The 21007-nt window shown below is 41.1% G+C and overlaps 1 protein-coding gene across 12 annotated transcripts in view; it reads left to right on the top strand.

The window, feature by feature from the left end:
• MAPK10 (mitogen-activated protein kinase 10) overlaps positions 1-21007 on the top strand; it is a 260373-nt gene that overhangs the window by 130322 nt on the left and 109044 nt on the right. For 9 of the 12 annotated variants that reach the window (XM_032800211.2, XM_032800209.2, XM_075066125.1 and 6 more), the window contains one exon: positions 17376-17447. In XM_032800211.2, the coding sequence (XP_032656102.1) occupies positions 17382-17447 (66 nt within the window). In that variant the 5' untranslated portion in view covers positions 17376-17381. Of the gene's footprint in view, positions 1-17375; positions 17475-21007 lie in introns of all 12 variants that reach the window. The other 3 variants (XM_032800214.2, XM_075066126.1, XM_032800215.2) reach the window with 2 other exon arrangements.

Below are 21007 nucleotides of genomic sequence, written 5' to 3'. Positions count from 1 at the left end.
GTATTTTCTATACTTGAGTGCACACATCAAAACACAAACACCTCAGATCTTCCCTGAGATTATTTCTCAGACTTTACAGTGTGACCATAGTACATAGTGTGTGTCACCTGGACTCTTCAGAGCTTGGGAAATGGCAACATTTCAGTCCTTCCAAACGCTCCAGAACCCTGCCAGCAACCAAATACTCTGAGATCTCCAGAGCTAGCAGCATTCCCGCCCCTGGGTTCATAGCTGATTGGGCCTCTCAGTTGCAGGTGAAACAGAAATCTGTATTCTATACCCAAAGTGATCAGCATATAAAAAATCCATTTCCTGGATCTCTATAAGGTCTTCACTCTGTAGGGCACCATCTTCTCCCTACATGCCCAGCTAAGTCAGGCAAGAATTCTCAGACCCTCACCTGAGTGCTGCCCCATTCCCTCTTTAACTGAGGCAGAATCCCAGTTTAGAGCCATTAGCTGATAGCTCAGTATAAGTTCCACAGGTTCTGTGGCTCTATGACAGTGGTTCTCCCTCTATTTGGGCTCAGAAACCATTTGTAAATGTTTGAGGCCTGTTGCGACCCCGTAAATGGCCTAAGGTGGTTTTGGTTTGGTTCTGCCTCGAAGGAGTTGGGGGTTTGGGGTCCTGCCTAGCACTCTCCCCACAGTGGCGGCTCCTGTGCCATGGGGCTGGATGGACTTGGCTCTCCTCTCCGGGTGTTGCAACCTCTGGGGTTGCAGAGCCATTCAGGTTTGGCCCTGCCCTTCCTGACTGGACCAAATTTGCGTGATTGGAGTTGTGAACTGGTTCATGGGGTTGCAGGGCCACTTACTCAAATTTGGCATACCCGGACTGTCATCGTCATGATGGCTGTGCTAAACCTGAGTGGCACTGGGACCCCAGAGGTTGCAGTGCCTGGAGTAGGGAGGTGAACGCAGCCCACCTTGTGGGACAGGAGACGCAGGAGCTGCCGTGTGACCCTTTGAAACATTCTGGTGACCAAGTTTTGGGTCCTGACCCATGGGTTGAGAAACCCTGCTCTAGGGGTAGCAAGTGCTTTCCCCCAACAGGTCTCCCTAAAGGCCCATAAATCACACCACAAGGGACCAAATATTTTCCTAATAGAGGGCTTCACTAGTAAGCAAAGCTGGAATAGGTAGTTTCCACAGTTGGTTCTGGAAGTTTCTGGATCCTTCTAGCTGAGTTGCCCTTCCCCACTGTCTGCACATGTGCAGACACGCTATTCAACCAAGACCCGTGTCTCTTCCCCATTGCTTCTTGACCCCTCCCCTGCGGAAACAAAGTAAAGTGCTGCAGTATAAAGCAGTGATTCTCAAAGTCAAGCTGCCGCTTGTTCAGGGAAAGCCTCTAGCGGTCCAGTCTGGTTTGTTTACATGCTGTATCCACAGGTTCGGCTGATCGCGGCTCCCACTGGCAACGGTTCACGGCTCCAGGCCAATGGGGGCTGCGGGAAGGGCAGCAGGCACATCCTTTGGCCTGCGCCACTTCCTGCAGCCCCCATTGGCCTGGAGTTGTGAATCGCGGCCAGTGGGAGCCACGATTGGCCGAACCTGCAGATGTGGCAGGTAAACAAACAGGACCGGACCGCCAGGGGCTTTCCCTGAACAAGCGGTGGACCAGCTTTGAGAAGCATTGGTATAAAGCATGAGGATTGTACAGGTTAACTGAACTTCATTAGTGTCTTCAGTCCACAACAGCTTAGTTCTTTCAGTGGGACTCTCGTTCTGGGGGCTGTTTCAGACTTACTCAGTAAAATTCTCTGAGAGCTGAGGCCATCTTCAGGCTCTGCCCTGCTTATGTTATAGGCTAGGCTCTGCTCCTGCTCCTCTGCCCGCAGCCCCAGCTCCCTCTCTGCAGACAGGGAATGGGAAGTGCCCTTACTCCAGCACACCCTCCTGAGATTGTCTGACTGGCAGTGCAGGTGAGACACTCTACTCACAGACATTCCAACTATCTGTGATCTCACCTTGGTAGCCCCCCGCCATACACACTTACATGTCCAAGTACATACATACCCCACTTCCTGTTATATGTCTCAGTTTTCCTAGGAGATTCAGACTCCTGCTGGGGAGCCCATGAGAAAGCACCTGGAGTTGGGAAACGAGAGGCCGTCATCTTTAACTGAAGATATCTGCATAGCATGTCTGCTTTGGTACTGCTTTAGGATCTGGTTTTGGAAGGTGCTGAGTAGGATTGGGTCCGATATGCTAGCTGCTCATAGAACTCTCCCTCAGAATGGAGTTACACAGCACACATGAGGAAGCTGTACAAGTTAGTGCATCTCTGTGTTTTGGTGTGGGTGGGGAGAGACAAAATACAGAACAAACCAGTTGGCCTCTCATTTCATCTTCTCTCAACACATGGCCAGAACCCCACTGTGTCCCCACTCAGACACTTTGGGAAGAAGGGAGCATGCTAAGGAGGCAGCACTGTGCTCACTCTCAGCTCGGGATCCTAGACATGGAGGGAACAATTTGTTGTTTATGCACTGTTTGCAACTTTGACATACTACCTCTGGCTGCCCGTGATCCACCAGAATTTTTATATTGCCGTTCCGAACTCTTGGTTTGCCTGTATAAATCATTTATTCTGTTCATCTTTTTCAATATCTTAGTTGTAAATGAATTGCTTGTGGAAAAATTGCATTTGGAGTTTCCCATTTAATTGAAGAACTATATTCTTCCAATGAATATGTCTGATGGAAAATTTTACTCTCTCATCCTCTTGGGTCAGTGAGTTCTTTCATACTCAGCAATGGAGTATCAAATCTTCACACGCTAATCCTAGATTTTCTTTGCACAGAGCATTATTTCCAAGGTTCTAATGTGGCAATATTGTTTGGGAACTAATTATGTTCTCAACAAAGGGCAGTAGTTAATAATCTGCAAATTCTTTTTTATAAGACTAGTTATAATCATCCGTATAACTAATTACTAAGCAAGAACAGCTATCATACCGTATCTCTGCCTTGAACAGCTGCTCCGTAACTCTGCATTTCTACTTACTGGGAAATGAATGATGCTTAGCTGTGAGTCCAACATTGTTTGGTGACAATAGGCAGGTCTTCTGCACTCATGTATGTTTCCATTTTGATCATTTGATCAGCAAATCCCACATGAGAGCTTGTAATCATGTCCATATTACTGGATTTAGCTATCTCCTCTTCCCATTCCTTGTTTTTGGCAGGCTATTTAGCCTATACTTCTGTTTCATTTAGGGTCAGAGCCTAAAACAGAGATTGAACATATTAGAGTAAACCAAACTGTCTGTGGTTGCAGTGTGCATTTGGAGAGTTTGGCCGAATGAAAGCAGTAAGTACTGCTGTCTGCTTTTTGAGTTGCTTAGGGCTGGATCAATTAAGGGAATTCAGGATCAAGTCAAATGTAACTCTGAAGAGCAGGTCCCCATTTGGAGAAATGAAAACACAGTCATGAGGGATTGGTACAATATCCTGGAGTCATTTAAGGTGGTGCTTCCCAATGATATGTGCACCCAGCCAGTAACGTCAAAAAAGAAAGTTTTTTGTTCAAGTGCATTAATCAAACTTTGGGCTGAGAAAAGGGTGGCAGGTGCTCAGATACTATATAATGAGGACTGCATAAGCTAGAGCTAGTTGGAAAATGTTCCTCCCCGCCCCCATGGAAAAATTTCAATAAAAAACCCCAACAACCTGAAAACAAAGAGCTCAGCTGAAAAATGCTGAAAACTAAAACATTTTGATTTTTAGCCAAAAATCTCTACTTTTTAGTTATCAGAAGAAAACCCAGGTTGTTTTTTGTTTTTTGTTGTTTTTTTTTTTAAAGGAAAGCAGACAGCTTCCATGAAAATATCTATTTGTCAAAAAAACAATTTTCCAGTGGAAATTGCTTGATCAGTCCTAATATCAGTTCTTTGGAGCAGAGATTGCTGTTTATTATGTTTGAACAGTGTCTAGCACAGTGAGGTCCCAGTCTGGTTGTCCTAGGTGCTATTGCAAAGTAACAACATAAGTACTTAGATAGACAGCAGTAGCAGATAATTTGCTACTGGTAATGCTAAATATTTAAGTTAATTATGAATCACCAGCAATACAGGGCCCTTTTCCCCTCAAGTTAATGCATCTCTTCTATCTGCTTTAGAATAGTTGGAAATTCAGTCAATAGATACTTGAAAGTATCAAAATATGCTTTATTTTCCTGAGGAAAGATTAAGGTTGTGCTTCATATTTCACATACTACCACTCCAGTTTGCATTGCTGAGGAGAGTAGTCCTATTAACTTCATGGTTATAGGAAAGAATTTAAATTTAGAAGTTAGGGATAATGTGAGGTTATGAAAGGAACCTACATTTTAGCTGTTTGTCTGATAAATAAGACTGTATATTCCATAGCTGCAAAATTTACAAAGGAATCTACTCCCAGTCACAGAATTGTGCTCCAGAATCTAAGCTTTACTTTTAAAAAAATAATTCTGTTCCTAGCAATTATAAACCTTGAAAATACAAACCAAATATAAATGAATGCAGTGTTATCATCCTGAGTTTTCAGACAGTCTGAAACAATAGTGCGGAGTAGCATGAACTGTCCCATTCATCTCAAGGACCACTTAAGCTGTCTTTTTAAATTTCAGAGCTAAATATCAACATTGTTCATCTAACAATGAAAACGTTTATTCTAAGAGTCCCAAACTACCTCAGATAGCATGCCCCAAAGTCTTTGGGATATCAAAAACTGCACCTGTGGGATCAACACAAAATACATTTAATTTAATATAAAAATAAGTACTACCATACTCATTATTTTATTTATTTAAATCTTTAATTCACTGTAATTCCCCCCCCACACTTAAATGAAACTGGCTCAGAATTTCCAGTCTGCCACGAAATTCAGATGCCTTGAAATAGAGTTTAAATCTAGTTTTTTACACGGTGCCTTGGGCCTCAACTATAATCTTCTCACAGATAAAGTTTGACTCAGATCAAAATGGCTGAACTCAACTATGATAATGTGCTTACAGTATGGAGCTTTCATTGATTTGGGTGAGAAACCTGCATAAGGGAACTGAATGTCAGAGTTGAAATCTCTTTTGTTAGAATTCTGCCCAAAGCTAGCAGATTCCTGTTACTATAACTTGTTTTAATATGTTAATTAAATATTTTAATATTGTTGTCTTCCTGATAGGGAGTTCCATAGTCAAGCTTCAGTCCTTGGGGAGGGAATATGATCTAGTGGTTACAGCACAAGACTGCGAGGCAGGAGGCCTTTGACTCTGCCATTGACTGACTGTGTGACCCTGGTCCTGTCTTACAATCTCTCTATGCCTCAGTTTTCCCATTTGTAAAATAGAGGCTGTTATGCTCGTCCTCCCTTGTAAAATACTTTGAGATCCATGAATTGAAGCTGCTACATAAGTGCAAATTATTAATAATCCCAAAGTCTCTGTGAATAATCCCTTTTGAAGGGGTGTCTTGGATAAGCAAGTGTTCCCTAAATCAGAGTCTCTAGGCTATCGCCTGGTTCCTCTTAAACTGGTTGTTTTTGCTTTGGCTAGATCCTCTCTCTTATATATATATTCTTTATAGACTACTGGGACTGGATGATGGTTTGGATCACTCATGCCCTGTACTGCTCATTCCCTTTGAGGCATGTGGCACCAGCCACTGTCGAAAGCCAAGATAGTGAGCTAGATGGACCATTGGTCTGACCCAGTGTGGCCATTCGTATATTCTTAGATTGCACTTACCACCAAGCACCTTCCAGTAGTGCATTAAGTGATTAGTATCTGTCACGTGTTTGTTCTCTCATCCTTTCCCCAGGGGAGAATTGGAATGTCTTGTTTTGATAGGTTTTTGTTTTTTAATATACACATTGCTTTATGTTTATGGTAGAGGAGGCAAGGTCAAAGAATAGAGTAGAAGGTGGTGAAGTTTGTGATAGTTTTTAGTTCCTGAGGGAGTTCATTCCATGGTCTTTGACCAGACACTGAGAACGTTTTGTCTTCCTCACAGGCAAGCTTTGCCCTGATTGTTGTACATACTTGTCTTGAGAGAAGTGGCTGGCTGGCGTGAACAGCTTTTCTTTCTTCTTTTCCTTCATGTGACTGACCTTGTAGAAACCAGCTGGAGCAATCAGCAGACCTCAGAGGACTGTCTGACTTTTGGAGAACCAAGAATTACAGCTAACTAGGGTATCAGTAATTGAGGTTTAATCATATGATTTGTCTCTTAGATGCTCTGTCCCCAGAAAATGTTACAGAAATCACTTTTACTGAACAGTTGAGAAATATCAATTATAATACAATATAGAGACCAACAATATATGAATGGACAATAATGAAAACAAGAACAGAACAGAAAAATCGATATGCTGTAACTTCTTCAACAGATGTTTTTTTGGGTGCCTCTGAGTAGAGCACAGTTGTGCAACTGAATGTATCCAGTACAGGGTAACATTCCATGATATCAACTCTTCATTAATATATTACTAGAATTGCAACAGTCCAGTAGATGTACAAGGAGACCAGCAGCAAAGGGGTTTATATTACTAGCATCTTGGGATGGAGTGGGTCTGCTTGATTCCAGGATATTCTCAGTTCTGTGTCTTTGACTCAGAAATACTTGCAGTCATTACTTTAATAAACTGCCAGACAATGTCTGTCTTTTTTCCATTTGTGCATGTTAAATATGGGTGAAGTATTCAAAATGTATATTTCATTGATATTGCTTTAGTACAGGGTAGTTATCTAATGCTTTTGTCCGTATATTTTGTGGAATATATGCCATTTCTACCAATCATAAAGTAGCAAGGATATGTACTTTGAAGGCAAACGAAACTAAATTTGCATTAGATGTGGAAATTGTATTTTGGCTTTGGAGTGTTTTAAAAATGTTGTTCATTATATACCTTGAGGCAGTTCTACCACAGATGTTTATCTAAAGAACAGTTTTTATTGATTTTTGTAGCATGTCATAACTTTACTCCCCTGGAATGCATATGAAATTGTGAAAGCTGTAGATGGATTTTTTCTGAAAGGTCAGCTTTCCACAATCATTAAAACAAACAAATACTGGGTTGATTGAGAAATTAATTCATCTACAGCTTCATTCTGTAGTTTTTGCACACAAAGACTTGGCGTATGTGTTATAATTTTTTTTCTTTTAAAATATCTTATCTCCCACTGCTTATACTGACAATAATACAATATGAGATCCTTTAAAGTATGTTATATTGAGGTAGCTGTGTTTTTATTGTGGATATTAAAGTTTGGAATGTTTGTTTTTAGGTGAGAAAGACAGGCCTAGCTCATGCACGAATGGCTTTGGAAGGGAAGGAAACTTCTGATGGGGAGAAGGGAGGGGAAGGCTAGATAGTCTATGCCAGAGAATCAGACGAGAAGCTGGTCAAGATCGTTTTATTTAAATTAACATAGTTGGGTTTAATGGTGATGAAAACGTATCAGGTCAATCCTGCTTTGTAGAAGTCAACTGTGTGTATATAGTGTGCAAAACTCAACTCAACCTTGTCTATGGAGCTACAGCTGGCATCTCCATAAAATCTTTGATATATTACTATACACATCTTCGCTTTACCATATACAAAAATTGAATAATGAGATTCAATAATAGATAGCATTCTACATTCAAAAAAAGTTTTGGCCTTATGACTGCAGGGCATTGAGGCTCCTACCAAGATCAGCACCCTCTTGTGCTAAGCACTGACCAAGCATAGTAAGAGACAGTTCCTTGCCCAGAAGAACTCACAATCTAAATAGACATGATAGACAAAGAGAAACAGAGTCACAGATAGTTGAAGTGACTTGACCAGGGTCACACTGTGCATTAACAACAGACAGATTAATAGACCCAGGCCCCCTGGGTTTCAGTCCAGTGCCTGATCCATTAAATCATGATGCCCTATCCTCGAATCCTTACTCAGGCAGAATTTTCATTGGCTTCAGTGGGAGTTTTGCCTCTGCGAGGACTGCTAAATCAGGCCTTCATTTTATTTTTTTTAAAGTTCATGGTGGATTATGTACAAGAGTTTTTTGCATACATTAAAGGACTGAGAATAGAAGTCTGTGTGCCTACCCATTACAGCAAAAGATAAATGGTACTAGAAAGACTGTATAATTGATAATCAGTGAGTTTTTATAAAATAGTGAAAGATTATTTCTTCTTACATTAGAATACTCTTTTATTACTAAGAATGAGGACTTTTTTTTAAAGCTCAAATTTGCCCTAACTATTAAAGCAAAAAGGACCTGAATATATAATGGAGAATGAGTGTCTACATAGTTAAAAAACAAAGAACTTTTTTTTAATTTGAAATTGAAGAGTTGTGTGTTCACCTGAGAAATACTTCAGACTTGCTTTTCCATGAAGGACTTTAATGATTGTGTGATGGGATTTTTTAAAATTCTTTTAGTGAGTTTAGTACTTGTCAAAACAAAGAGCTTTTTACAGTCAAAGTATTTATTTCATCAGATAATTCTTGACTTGTTCATTTCAGTTAATTTTTCAAGGACAAAAGGCTTCTGTATTTGAAGTGTGTGTTCTATATTTAAAAGTTCTGTGTGGTTATAAGAAACATCTTGCATGGAGTGTCATATGGTCTGAAAACCCTATGGGTGTCTAGAAAAGAAGGAGTTAATTCCTTGCTCTTCAGTATGCAAGGCTGAGTAATGAGGCTGAACTGGGGTCTGAAAACCCCATCAAGCTCGCAGTGGGTGTACAAAAAAATCCCTGTAACAGTCTTGTAAATTGTTGCTCACCTAGGATGAATGAAATGTCATTAATTTTTGTCATCATTCCCAAGCACTCTGATTAAAGGCAGGCAAGTATATTTTTGTCCCTGAGCTGGTAAAATTTTATGAGCCTGGTTCTGTGCATCCCCAGCAACCACTGACTGCAGTTGGTGTTATGAGGGCTCTGCACTTGTGAAAATGAGACTCTGTAGCATTTTGCAAGCTTGCTCTTAAAGAAAACATAAATATTTTCTAAAAATCCTCACTCCCCAAAATTATTGGGGATCTAGGAGAAGGCCTTTAAGAAGGCAAAATTCCATATCCTGTTGTTACAGGGCTGTCTACCCAAGCTTCATTTAAAAACAAGCAATTGAACAAAAAAGTAGAGCAGATTAAAAGCAAGTCATAGATAGAGTGACAGGCCCATGGATGGAACTCAGCAAAAACTTCTTACCTCTGCAGCCTGCTTAGCCATAACCAGTTCGGGTATGTCTACGCTGCAATCATGGGGTGTGATTGCAGCATGTGTAGAAATACCTAAGATAGGTTTAATTTAGCTCGCTCAGGTACCAGAGCAGTGAAGGTACAGAAGCATGGGTTCTGGCATGGGCAGCCTATCTGGAACCCTCAGTAATTACTCAGCCAGATACGCGTACTGAATCTTATGCTGCTACAGCTTAATGTCTCTGGTACCCAAGGTACCCGGAGCAGCTAGAGCATGTCTACACAAACTGCAGCCACACCCCGGGATTGCAGTATATACACGCCCTTAGGCTTTAGTTTTACAGTTTGTGAATGGTGATAAGCTAATTTTTAAGACCACAGTCTAGTGTGGTCACAGTGGCTCAGGCTAGCTGCCTGCATATGTATGCTGGGAGTCTGCAGGGAGTCTGTACTCAGGTGGCTAGCCCCTGCTGCTTCAGCCACAGTGCTATTTTTAGTATAGTAGCTCTACCAGAGCTGGTGTGTGAATGTCTTCCCAGCTGGGAATCATGCTTCCCAGCTGTTGTGTAGACACTCTTCCAGGTATAGATAATCTCTCTGATCATTCCTATTTGTAAAATGAGTGAGTCTGTTTTTAGGGTCTGCAACTTGACATTTAAGTCATGATTGCCAAATGTAATGAGAGCCATTTGAAATAAATAATGGTTGCAGGTACTTGGCACCTGTGAATATTACGTCTTTGGGGTCTATGGTTATGTATCTAAAAGCTAAGACTTGAAAATTAGGCTCAGAATAAGTTGCAAGCTAGCAGCAGAGCTAGAGTTAGAAATCATCAATTTCTTGCTCCTAGTCTTGTGCTCTAATCACTAGGTAAATCTGCCTCTGAGTTCTCTACCTTTGTACTTGGTTCACTTTCCTGTATACAGAATACTTCCTTTCAAAGCCATTCATATTTCATTGCTAGTTCTAAGCCCCTTCTTTCTTTATCTCCTGACATTCCTGCTCCAACAGCTCATTTAGGAAGCAAAACTTGATAATTTTTAAAGCCTTTAATATGCTATCATTTCTTATTTCACTGTAAGATTTCTTAGTGGAAGATTAACTGTTTCTGCTGGGATTTAATCTAATATTTCACTTAATTAATTACCTTATTCACATCATCACTTTGCCAGATATATCAAAAATAATTAGTGATAGCAAAGATCCAATGGAGAAACATACATTTGTCTTCTATATTATTAATAAGAGTATAATATTTTTATCTACTTGTAGATTTCACTTCTTAGAGGATTATTTGTTCCCTTCTAGCACCTCAGACTTGTTACCAATCTCCTAGTCTCTAGAAATGGCAGTATTAACAAAATTCTATTGTTACAGTACTTTTAAATTGTAATTTAACAATTGGACTTTTCAGATATTGATGATAACATCAAGCAATCTGTTGTCTCAGAACCCAATTCAACAAAACATTTAGGCACATACTTAAGTCCTGTTCTGAACTGGGGGCCTAAATGTGCGGGAAATTTGAACCCAGCTTTCCATTATTGATAATGGCAGATATGCTTACACAGACCCAAATTATGCCTCTCCTGATCTGAATGTAGAGGGGGCCTCCATGCATGGGCTTTCCTTCTTCCATGCAGAGGGATTTCGGGTGCCCCTACAGAACTGTTCCAATTCCTAGACTTCAGGTGATCCATGCATTCCAGGGTGTATACAGGGAGAAGGAATGAGGGAAACACATCCGTCCTCTGTGCTCATGGAAGATAGTGTAAAATGAATTAGTACAGGCTGCATCTCCCCCACTTCTGGAAGCTGCTGTAGACAAGGGGAGTCCCTGGTAGTGTGGCTGCAATGGTAGTCAGATTACAATGGATCTGGGTAAAGGCCAGAGCCACTTTGGGTTTCAGGTCCTCTGGGAACATGGTCCTGGCCTCCTGTGGATCTCAGGGGGGAGAGGGACTTTTCCTTGGGAGAGCAACACTTTCTGATTGCCCCTTCACGAGATGAGATTCCCATGGGAAGATATTACCCTTTGTTAGCTTTTACCCTGGAGAGGACAATCTGGGCCATAAATTCCCCCAAAACATTTAGAAGTGAATTAGATGGTGTTTGATTCTAATCTTGGATGTGTTGGCATGCACCACAATCTACTATGAGCAAGCTCAGGGAACTTTTCAGTACATCTGGAGGTGGGTGTACCCCTGTCTGAGATGGGAATGAATCCTTATGATTGCAATTGTTATGAAGTTTATAACTACTCCTTTTTATCCATTAATATAAGTACTTAGTTCTCAGAGCTATAATAAAGTACTGCATATAGAGGAGATGGCACCTCGATAGCCCAGTACATTGAGCATAGGACTGAGAATCAGAAGAGCAGGATTCTAGACTAATTTCTGTCGCTAAATCTGTGACACCTTGGTCAGGTCTGCATCATTTTGTGATGGAATACTCAAGAGTCTGAGTTAAAACTGGTTCTGTTTATTGCCAGAATCATGTAACTTTTTGTTCTTTTTCTTGTCTTTACTTGAAAATAATTGAGATTTAGGGTAAGAAAAATGTAGTTCTTAGAGTAAAATTCCAGTGGCATCACTCCAAACTTTAGCTATTCAGTGTACTATACTTCAGTGCTCAGATCGTGAATGTTCCAGCAAAGGAGAAAGGTCTACCTCTTTTTGAACTATGCATGGAGTAATTCAAACCAGTTTTCAAAACAGGAAATATTAAAAAACAAACAAAAAAACCCCCTGAAAGTATGAATCTTTTGAAATTAGCATTCTTCAAGAACGGTTTGTCTGTTACAGATGAATTGATAAGAAGATACCTCATCTCAGACAGTAGGAATTAATGTTATTTTTTAAAACCATTTCTAGAAAATGTATGGATAATTTGGTAAGAGGAATAATCAATTCCTTCTTCCATGCCATGAATCTTCTGAAATCTTTTGTTTAAATCAGATACATTGAGGTAGCATAAACTATTTTTAGCTTTTCCTCTTCAGAGTGAGTACATAACCAAACAGCCATATAAAGATATGCAGTACATTCAACCTCCACCCCACACACGTACAGTACATTCTCTTATGGGAAAGTGATAAATGCAGAAATGCTTGATTTATCTCCCCATAAAATTATAGTGACAAACCTTACATTAATATTGGGAAAGTCATGGTGTGTGGGGCTGAGAGTAGATTATGATATATCATAGGGTACCCTGCAGTCCTGATCAAATTCTGCAGTTTACAGCCATACATCCTCAGGTTTTAATCTTCTCATAGATGATAGATAAATCTAGACTGATTGTAATAGCATGGTTTACCTCTTCTCAATCAGGTTACTGCCATGCCACAGTTTTTTAGGGCTTAGGTTATTTGGTCTTCTGGCCAGATGAAATGTTCCCCTTCCAAGTAAAAGAAAAGTCCAGATGTGATAAAGAATCCATATCCTTCACCCCTCGATACAGGACAAATGTTTCCTTGACCCTGTCTAGGCTGAATTGTTCGATAGGTCTTTCTCTAGGGTTTAACTGCCCTCCTTTCCCTTTTCGACTTTCTACCCTGTCTGGGAATGGAAAATAAATCTGGAGATATTTCAGAGAAGACTGGGGGTTGACAGTCTACTGTGGAGGCCTCACTAACTTCAGGGTTCCCCTTTTACTCCAATCCTCCTACTGGGAGTAAGCTTCCAAACCCTGGGAAGTCCCTTCCTATGAGCACCGGGTATGGGAGTTTAGGGACTACACCTGCTGCTACCTCAGTAGTGTTCCCCTGAATCTCGAGTTTTACTGGGATGGTGGGGTAATAACCAACTGTCCCATGGACGCATGTTATCCCCGTGCGCTTAGCCCACAGCAGCTGACTACACTTCACGAGCTTCCCTGAGACAAGCGTGATAGCACTCCCCAAATCAACCAGTCCTGTGGTCTCTACCCCATTTAGCTTTACTGGTCTGGTGTACATATGTGGGGTTAGTGAGACCCCCATAAGATGGATTAGGGAGCATGGGTCTGCCCAGTTCCCCAGGTTACACTGCATAGGCTCCTCAGCATTGGGACACTGTGCAGTTATATGTCCCCACTCCCCGCAGGCATAACATCTGTATGGGGCCTTAGGCATTCCCAGGTCTCTTGGTTTGGGCAGTCTAACATCACGATCCTTTTCTCCCTCAGTGCTCTGACTCTTTGTGGCTTCTGGTGGGCCTTCAACCCCTCTCTTTTTCCACCTGTGATCTCCTGGTTGCCCAGTCAGCCGAGCTCTAGGGCTTGGTGCTGCTAGTTTAACCCAGGGTGTTTCTTACTTAACTGGTCGGGTCAGCTCCCTCGCTGTTCTTTGCCTCTCTGCCAGTGCAACAACCTCATCATAGGTGGAGGGTTCATTCTGGCTTACCCAAGCACAAAGGTCTGGCAGTAGCCCCCTCAGGTATCGGTCGATGACCAGAACCTCTAGTATCTCTTCCGGACTCCGGGATTCCGTTCGCAACCACTTTTGTGCAAGATGGATGAGGTCATACAATTGGGACCGCGGGGTTTTGTTTTCCTGGTACCTCCATTCGTGATACCGCTGGGCCCACACTGCAGTTGTTACCCCAGATCTGACCAGGATCTCTGCTTTCAGCTGGGGGTAGTCTGCTGCAGCCTCTTCAGGCAGATCACAGTAGGCCTTCTGGGCCTCCCCACACAGGAATGGGGCAAGGATGCCAGACCACTGATCTAGAGGCCAGGCCTCCCATAGGGCTGTCCTCTTAAAGGCCAGAAGGTATGCCTCTACATCATCCTCCCGCATCATTTTCTGCAGCCAATGGCTGACCCATATGATCTGCGTCCCATCATGGCTGTGGTTCAGCTCTGTAAGGATCTTTACCTGGTTTACCAGTTCCCACAACATAGCTCGGTCTTGAGAAGCCTGGTCCATCAGCAAGCGATTAGTCCGTTGCTGCAGCCACACTGCCTCCTGCTGGGCCGCCATAGCTTGTATCAGTGCCTGCACTAAGTCATCCATTGTGGTGAAAAAAAATAAACCCTCTCCCCCTTTTTTTTTTTTAAATCACCCTCCTTCTTGTGCTGCGCTGTGCACCAAATCCCACGCCTGACACCAGTTGTGACGAAGTTCCTCCTCTACCTTGGTGGGTCCTACGCTTATTGGCAGAGTTTGCTCACCTCAGTGATCTTCCCCACAGTCTGGGTCAACTTCTCCTGTGTCTGATCAGGAGTTGGGAGGTTTGGGGGGAACCCGGGCCCGCCCGCCTACCCGGGTTCCAGCCCAGAGGCCCTGTGGAGGCAGCTGGTCATAGGTGCTCCTGTAAGACAGCTGCATGACTCTACAGCTCCTGGGTCTTCCTCATGGCCTCTTCAAACAACCGTTTTTATCCTCACCACAGACCTTCCTCTGGGGTCTGAATAACACTTGTACTCCCAGTCCCCATGCGCACACCCTCACCTCAGCTCCTTGTGCCTCTTGCTCCCAGCTCCCCACACACACTTCCTCTCCTCTGGCTCTCCCCCCTTGACTGGAGTGAGCTCCTTTTTAAACCCAGGTGCCCTGATTAGCCTGCCTTGATTGGCTGCAGGTGTTCCAATTAAGGCAGACAGGCTGATTAGTTCTAGCAGGTTCCTGATTACTCTAGTGCAGCCCCTGCTCTGGGCACTCAGGGAACAGAAAACTACTCATCCACTGACCAGACTCCTGTACCTCACTGGTCTGGGTCTGTCACAGTATGTACTGAGTGTCTGTGTAATAAGTGGCCCTGGACCAACAACTATGATTCCAGCATCTTGCTTGTTACACCCTAGCTACACTCTGGTCTCCACCAGATTTTTGGTTACTTCTGGCAGGATGACCCCAATGTCCCCCAGTTCTGAATTTTCCCAAAACCATGTGCACTGCAACCACCAGCCCTTTCCTTTAAGAGGAATAATAAAGTTTTTTTGTTCTTCTAAAGAAGCAAAACACATGTTAGCATGATAAACTGGAGTTAACAATCACTTCAATTCAAACACAGCACTGGCTTGGTTTAAATAAAAAGTAAAACAAGTTTAATAGCTAAAGGAGATAGGATTTTAAGTGAGTTCAGCCATAAGGAATGGTTACAAACAAAAGTGAAAAACACATTCTAGAGACTAAAACTTAGCAAACTAGTCTTGATTCAAGGTAAAATTCATATCATGCTACCTTCCAGCAAGATATCTGACCACCCAGCTGGTCAGGATTGTCCATCAAGCCCAAAGTGTTGTTTTAGGTGAAAGACAACTTTGCCCCTCCCTTTCATAGTCCAGTGCATCTTTGAAATGAATTCTGAAGCCCCTCCCCAATCAAGCTGTGAGGAAAGTGACATGGACTCTGGTGGTTCCATGCTGGGTTCTTCCCCTCTGGTGTTGACTAAAATGCAGATTGATCTCTTCCAGTCCTCTGTAATGCAAATGAATGGCCACTTGCCATGTCAGCTTGTCCTTTGTGTGGGAGAAACCTGTTCACCCACTCACCGAACTTGTCTGGTAAATACATTGTAGTTCCACATTTCCTTCATATTTGTGTGGTCGCTTGGCAATTACTCTACACACACCATGCAAGAATACGTGGTGCTAGTTTTCCAATGATACCTTACATGATACATATCAGATACAGTTTATGATATCAGCAAACTGGGGTGCACTGAACTGGCCACTGAAACTCACTACCAGATACCATTTTTGCACTGGGATGCTAGTTAGTGTCACCATCAAACTTCACCAGGCAGGATTTCTCAGGTGTAGGATGGAATTGAGAGAGTGAGAGAGACCCCAGACTAGCCAATAGCTGCAGTGATGGGCATTCAACTGGGATGTGGGAGGCACAAGTTCAAGTGCCGGCTTTGGAGCAGAGACTTCAAGCCAGGTCTCCCACATTGATTCAGTCTCTCTCTTTTCATGAAAAATGTTCTAACGTTTCGGTTTCCTCTCAATGTGAAATGAGAAATATTTTGAAACCTCAAAAAACCTCAAAAGATGGGAAAATTGTTTCCTCCCCAGATCAAATTAAGATAATGCATCAGCATATAGTCCTACTGAATAGGAACATGTCCTTTAAACCTCTGCAGTGAGAGAACTTAATGATCTGCTGGGTTTCCAGAAAGCAGTGAAATTATGACTAATGTTAATAAATATATATATAAACAAACCCTCTGTGGAATGTGGAGCTTCCTCAATGACTCATTGAGCAATGAGGCAGCAATCTGAGACACTGTAATATGATGCAGAGAAAGTCATGCACTTGCTTTTCATGAGCACATTATTTATTCATTCATTCATTAAAAATTAAGCACATGTGGGAACATATGGAACAATTCAGGTTGCAAACACTGGTGGACACTTTTTTCTTTTTATGGTTTCCTAAGCCTTGTTCAGGCAGAAAAGGGTAAAATAACCCTTATCACTATTTCACAGTACTTCAGGTTATTGTTAATACACAGTTATTACAATCACATAACTATTTCAAGACCAAAGTGTAGAATTTCAGGACCATGGTGGTATCTCCATCCAAATAGGATTGCATTTCTTAGGATTAGCTTTTATGTAATCTTACTATATTTACGAGGCAAACTGAAATTCTATAATATTTATCTCCTTTTCTTGTAAAGCTAGCAGATTTTTTTTATTTTGGTGCAATTAAGATTTTTTGCCTTAATGCAATCCTGCTTCTTGGCAGAAAACCAGTGGAGATTTGAGTCTTTGCTCCAGCACAGCAAAGCAGCCTTAATGGCACTTGCGCATTTTTCTGTGGTGCTCTATCTTGGAATTATAGTATGCCACAGCAGGGCTGAGATGAGTAGTAGGAGTTGAAGGAGGAACCATAGACTCTCTCATGATGGGTCAATAGATCAAATGAAGGTAACTCTGCTGTCCCTGCAATTCTGGTCACTGAGCTCCAAGTGCTCAATTTCATTCCTGCTTGTCTGGGGAATTGCAAATTGCACTGGCTTGCATGTAGGGCAGATTTTGATCTAATGATTTCAAGTTACTACCAAGCTAGGTTGTGTTTAAACAGGTAACCTTTCCTAGTGGTTTGAACGCTCTGAAGCCTATTACCAATCCACTGAGCCACCCCAATCTCCTTTATTCACATAACCTAATAATAATTCACATGTTGTTTTCATACTGCCAAATCAGATGGATAGAAATTGTAATGCCAAATCAGCAACAGGCATGTGATTTTGACTTTTTTTTTAATTGCAGGTATTTATGAGCCGTCATTTCTTGTACTACTGCAGTGAACCTACCCTGGATGTGAAGATTGCCTTTTGTCAGGTGTGTGTTCCTTACAGGTAAAACAAGGTACAGTATATACTTGTACTTCCATATTTGCCATCCATATAATATAGAAACTGTAGAATTACAATAAAGACCCAGTTCAGCCTACTGAATTGTGAGAATTAACCAGCGGAAAAACACAATAGAAAAGCTAGATAATGCATCACTGAGTTTACTTTTTCACTTATTTTGACAATCATAGTTTGGTTTTAATAATTTATGACTGTGCTTTGTAATGGCTAGTGAATCTGCTGGAGTAATTTTTATACAAATAACAGTCTTGGGCCTTTTTTACACACAATGTGGAATTGAAATAATAAAACTGGGTTTTAATCCATACCATTTTAAATTGCATCAAAACAGGACACTCTTAATCTCTGAAGAGTAATCTCTTGAAAGTGTCCACATACAGACATGCACAGAAATATCCAAAAGGATGAATGAAAATACATTTTTCTCATTTCCTTTCTGGCCTTTATATAGGTAAACCCTTTGTACTGTAATACCTCACTATAGAACTGTTCTCTAACCTCATTGTATAACCCTCTGCTTTTACATCTTTGCTAAGAGATAAGGAAGAGTGGCCAAATTTGTGCATGGAGTATAAAGTGTATGGTTTAATGAAATGTGTGTGATTGAGGTTCTGCTGTACTGAAGCAGTCGTGTAGCCAATTTTATACTTTTTAAATTGACTTTGAAATTGTTCAGTCATGATGCTTTAAACTCTACAGAGCTGAAACTAAACTCAATAAATTAAATGTAGAAGGAAAGAGGATTAAGTTGTTCAATTCTTGGTCCTGTTAGATTTGGGAAGTTTAGCATTCATATGTGTTCAGCAGCCACAAATCTTGGAGACATTTTCATTATCAAGGTGAACATGTTTTTTTTTTTGCTTCCTATTCACTTCTCCTGTAGCGTGACTAGTGCTTGAGCACCACCTCTTCATTCATTTTTATGGTCTGATGGAGCACCAGTAATCTGGGTTTCTACAAGAATAATATATGTTTCTTGATCGGTGAGAATAGTGTTGCATCCTTAGAAAGAGCATTAAAAGTATTACATTTAATACTTAAGCAGCAAATGATTACACTGGGTCCAAGTAATTGAAAATCAAGTAAAAAAAAAAAAGGTAATATTTGTTCTATGTCAGCACTTAATACAAAGGAGCAAAAAGGTTTTTATCCCCCACAAATATCTTTTCCCATTCTCTGCACTTCACATGGCATTCAGGTTCAGGGTGGATCTGGACAATATAATTTCATTTTTCAATCTGACAGTCTGCTTCACATATTTTAGTTTTCCCCCATCCTCCTCTGCTAGAGAAATTTTCTCTTTGTTCCTCATCTAGATTTTATTTGCTCAAATTCCCCTTGTACTATAACCATCTTTGGTAGTTAGCAACATCTCATAATTCATCCAGACTCACTTTTTTTTGTCACCATCATAGAAAGTTACTTTTACTTTTCATCCATAACTCCCTAACAGAGATGGGCACGCTCTTTCTATCAAAACATTTGTGCTGAAGCAAAGTGACTTCTCCTTGTACCTACTTTTTCTGCCAAAAAAATCCCATTTTCAATTCATTTTTTATGTTTGTAGTTGCCTAAAAAAGTGATTTTAGGTTTTTGACCAAAAAAAAATAAATCTAAGAAATATTTTCCAAAAAAGATCATTTTTGTAAAATTTTTCATAAGGGGGAAAAATCATTTTCTGACTCTCTATTTTTTAACTCTGTCTTCTCCCTGTCACTGAGACCCCATAGTAAAATTGTACTAGAATCTTTACATATAATTCTCCTCTCCCACTAGGAAGTACGCTGTATGCAATTATAATGCATCAATATACAAGAGGCATCTGACCACCTGCACTGTGATCCTCCCGTCTCAGATGAAATGACATCTCAAATGGTGTGTGCCTCTTCCCTATCACACCTGATTTAGATATGAGCAGGGGAAAGGTGTTCTTCAGCCCTTTTCTTCTTTAATATTCAGAATTCCTTTTATTAGTCCAGTGATGCATATCAATTAATGGTTTTTCTTGCTGGATGTAGGGTTTTGGAACTTGCTGCATTGAGACCACCAAAAGAAGTACCTAGAATGAAATTTTAGACTGGGATTTTGCAGAAGTTTTGAGCCCTTTCAAAATCTTAGCTTAGTTTCTTCCTCATTACTGTGACAACCTGTATAAATTGCTTGACCAATCACTGTGCATATGCTCACGCTCTCTCTGAAATACTTTAAAGACTGCCTAGTTTCAATAACAATCTCATTGATGAACATTTAGAAACCAGATTATTTTGAGAATGCCCTTAAATTAGCTTGAACCACAGAAAAGGTCATGTTTGTTGATAATCATGCCGATCTTCATTGGTTGAGCTCATCTGGTTTATTTTCAAATTGTTTCTTAATTTGATAAATCACGTTACTGTCTTAATCAGATTGGATGAAGATATTGCTTTCAGCCTTAAACAAAGTTGTTTTCATGCAAAATGTCCTGTAATTACCCTTGGTTTCCGGTGGGTCATTAATCAACATTCATAATCTATAAGAGAAGCACTGACCTGCAGCTTAGATTCTTAGGCTACAAATCCTGCCTGTTTAATATCAAGAGTGATTTTTTTTAAGGAGAAATTTTAATTACTCTGGTGCTTACTCCTTGTTTGTTTATAAAAGGGAGACTCCTTTGTTTGCTACCATTTCCATGTCAAGTGCTGTAATTATAAAATAATATCTTAAAAATAGTATTTACAGGGTGATGAATCTGTTGTGATGTGGCCTTAGGTGTTGCTTCCATTTAATGGAAGTAGTGATGTCCATTCATGTAGCTCAGGCGTCTTCCTTTTCACCCTGCATAGGCGGTAGGGAAAAGAGCTCTTAAATGCTGATAAGAATCTCAGATGTATCCCACTTTCTTGGAACAATTGCAGAGCTATTTAATATCACTATGAAATATTGCATTTTAGGGGAAATGAGGAGATTCATGATCTCACACCTCATTTCCCCTCAATAAAGTAGCTATCATACTGGTCTTGATTCAAAACTCATATAAGTCAATGGGAGTTATTCCACTGAGTTCAGTGAGCTTTGGATCAGGCCCATACACTTTATATATATATATATAAAAAAAAATAAAATTCCCCTCTCACCCCTATGGGTGGTATGTGTCTTCCTCAACCTCGGGTCCTCTACCAGAGGCCTGGGAGTTTGAAGGTTCTGCGCAGTATCTTAGCTGTTCCTAGCACTGCACTCTTCTGGACAGAGAGCTCTGATGTTGTTCCTGGGATCTGTTGGAGCCACTCACCCAGCTTAAGTTAGGATCACCAGCCCCAAGGCTCCTACCACCACTGGGACCACTTTGGCCTTCCTTTCCACATCCTCTCTAGTCCCTTCACTGTCTTTCTCCTGTACTTCTCCAGCTCTCATATTCCTCTTCTTCCTGATGAGTGTGCTGGGGCACTTGGGGCACTTGCTATAATATCCGTCTATTTCAGCTCACCCATGACAAACGACAACACACGACACAGTCTCACCGCTTTTTTGTCTTTTCTGCTCCTTTCT

Source organism: Chelonoidis abingdonii, chromosome 5, assembly GCF_003597395.2.
Source record: "Chelonoidis abingdonii isolate Lonesome George chromosome 5, CheloAbing_2.0, whole genome shotgun sequence".
Taxonomy (NCBI): domain Eukaryota; kingdom Metazoa; phylum Chordata; order Testudines; family Testudinidae; genus Chelonoidis; species Chelonoidis abingdonii.
This window is presented reverse-complemented; position numbering and strand designations above follow the sequence as displayed.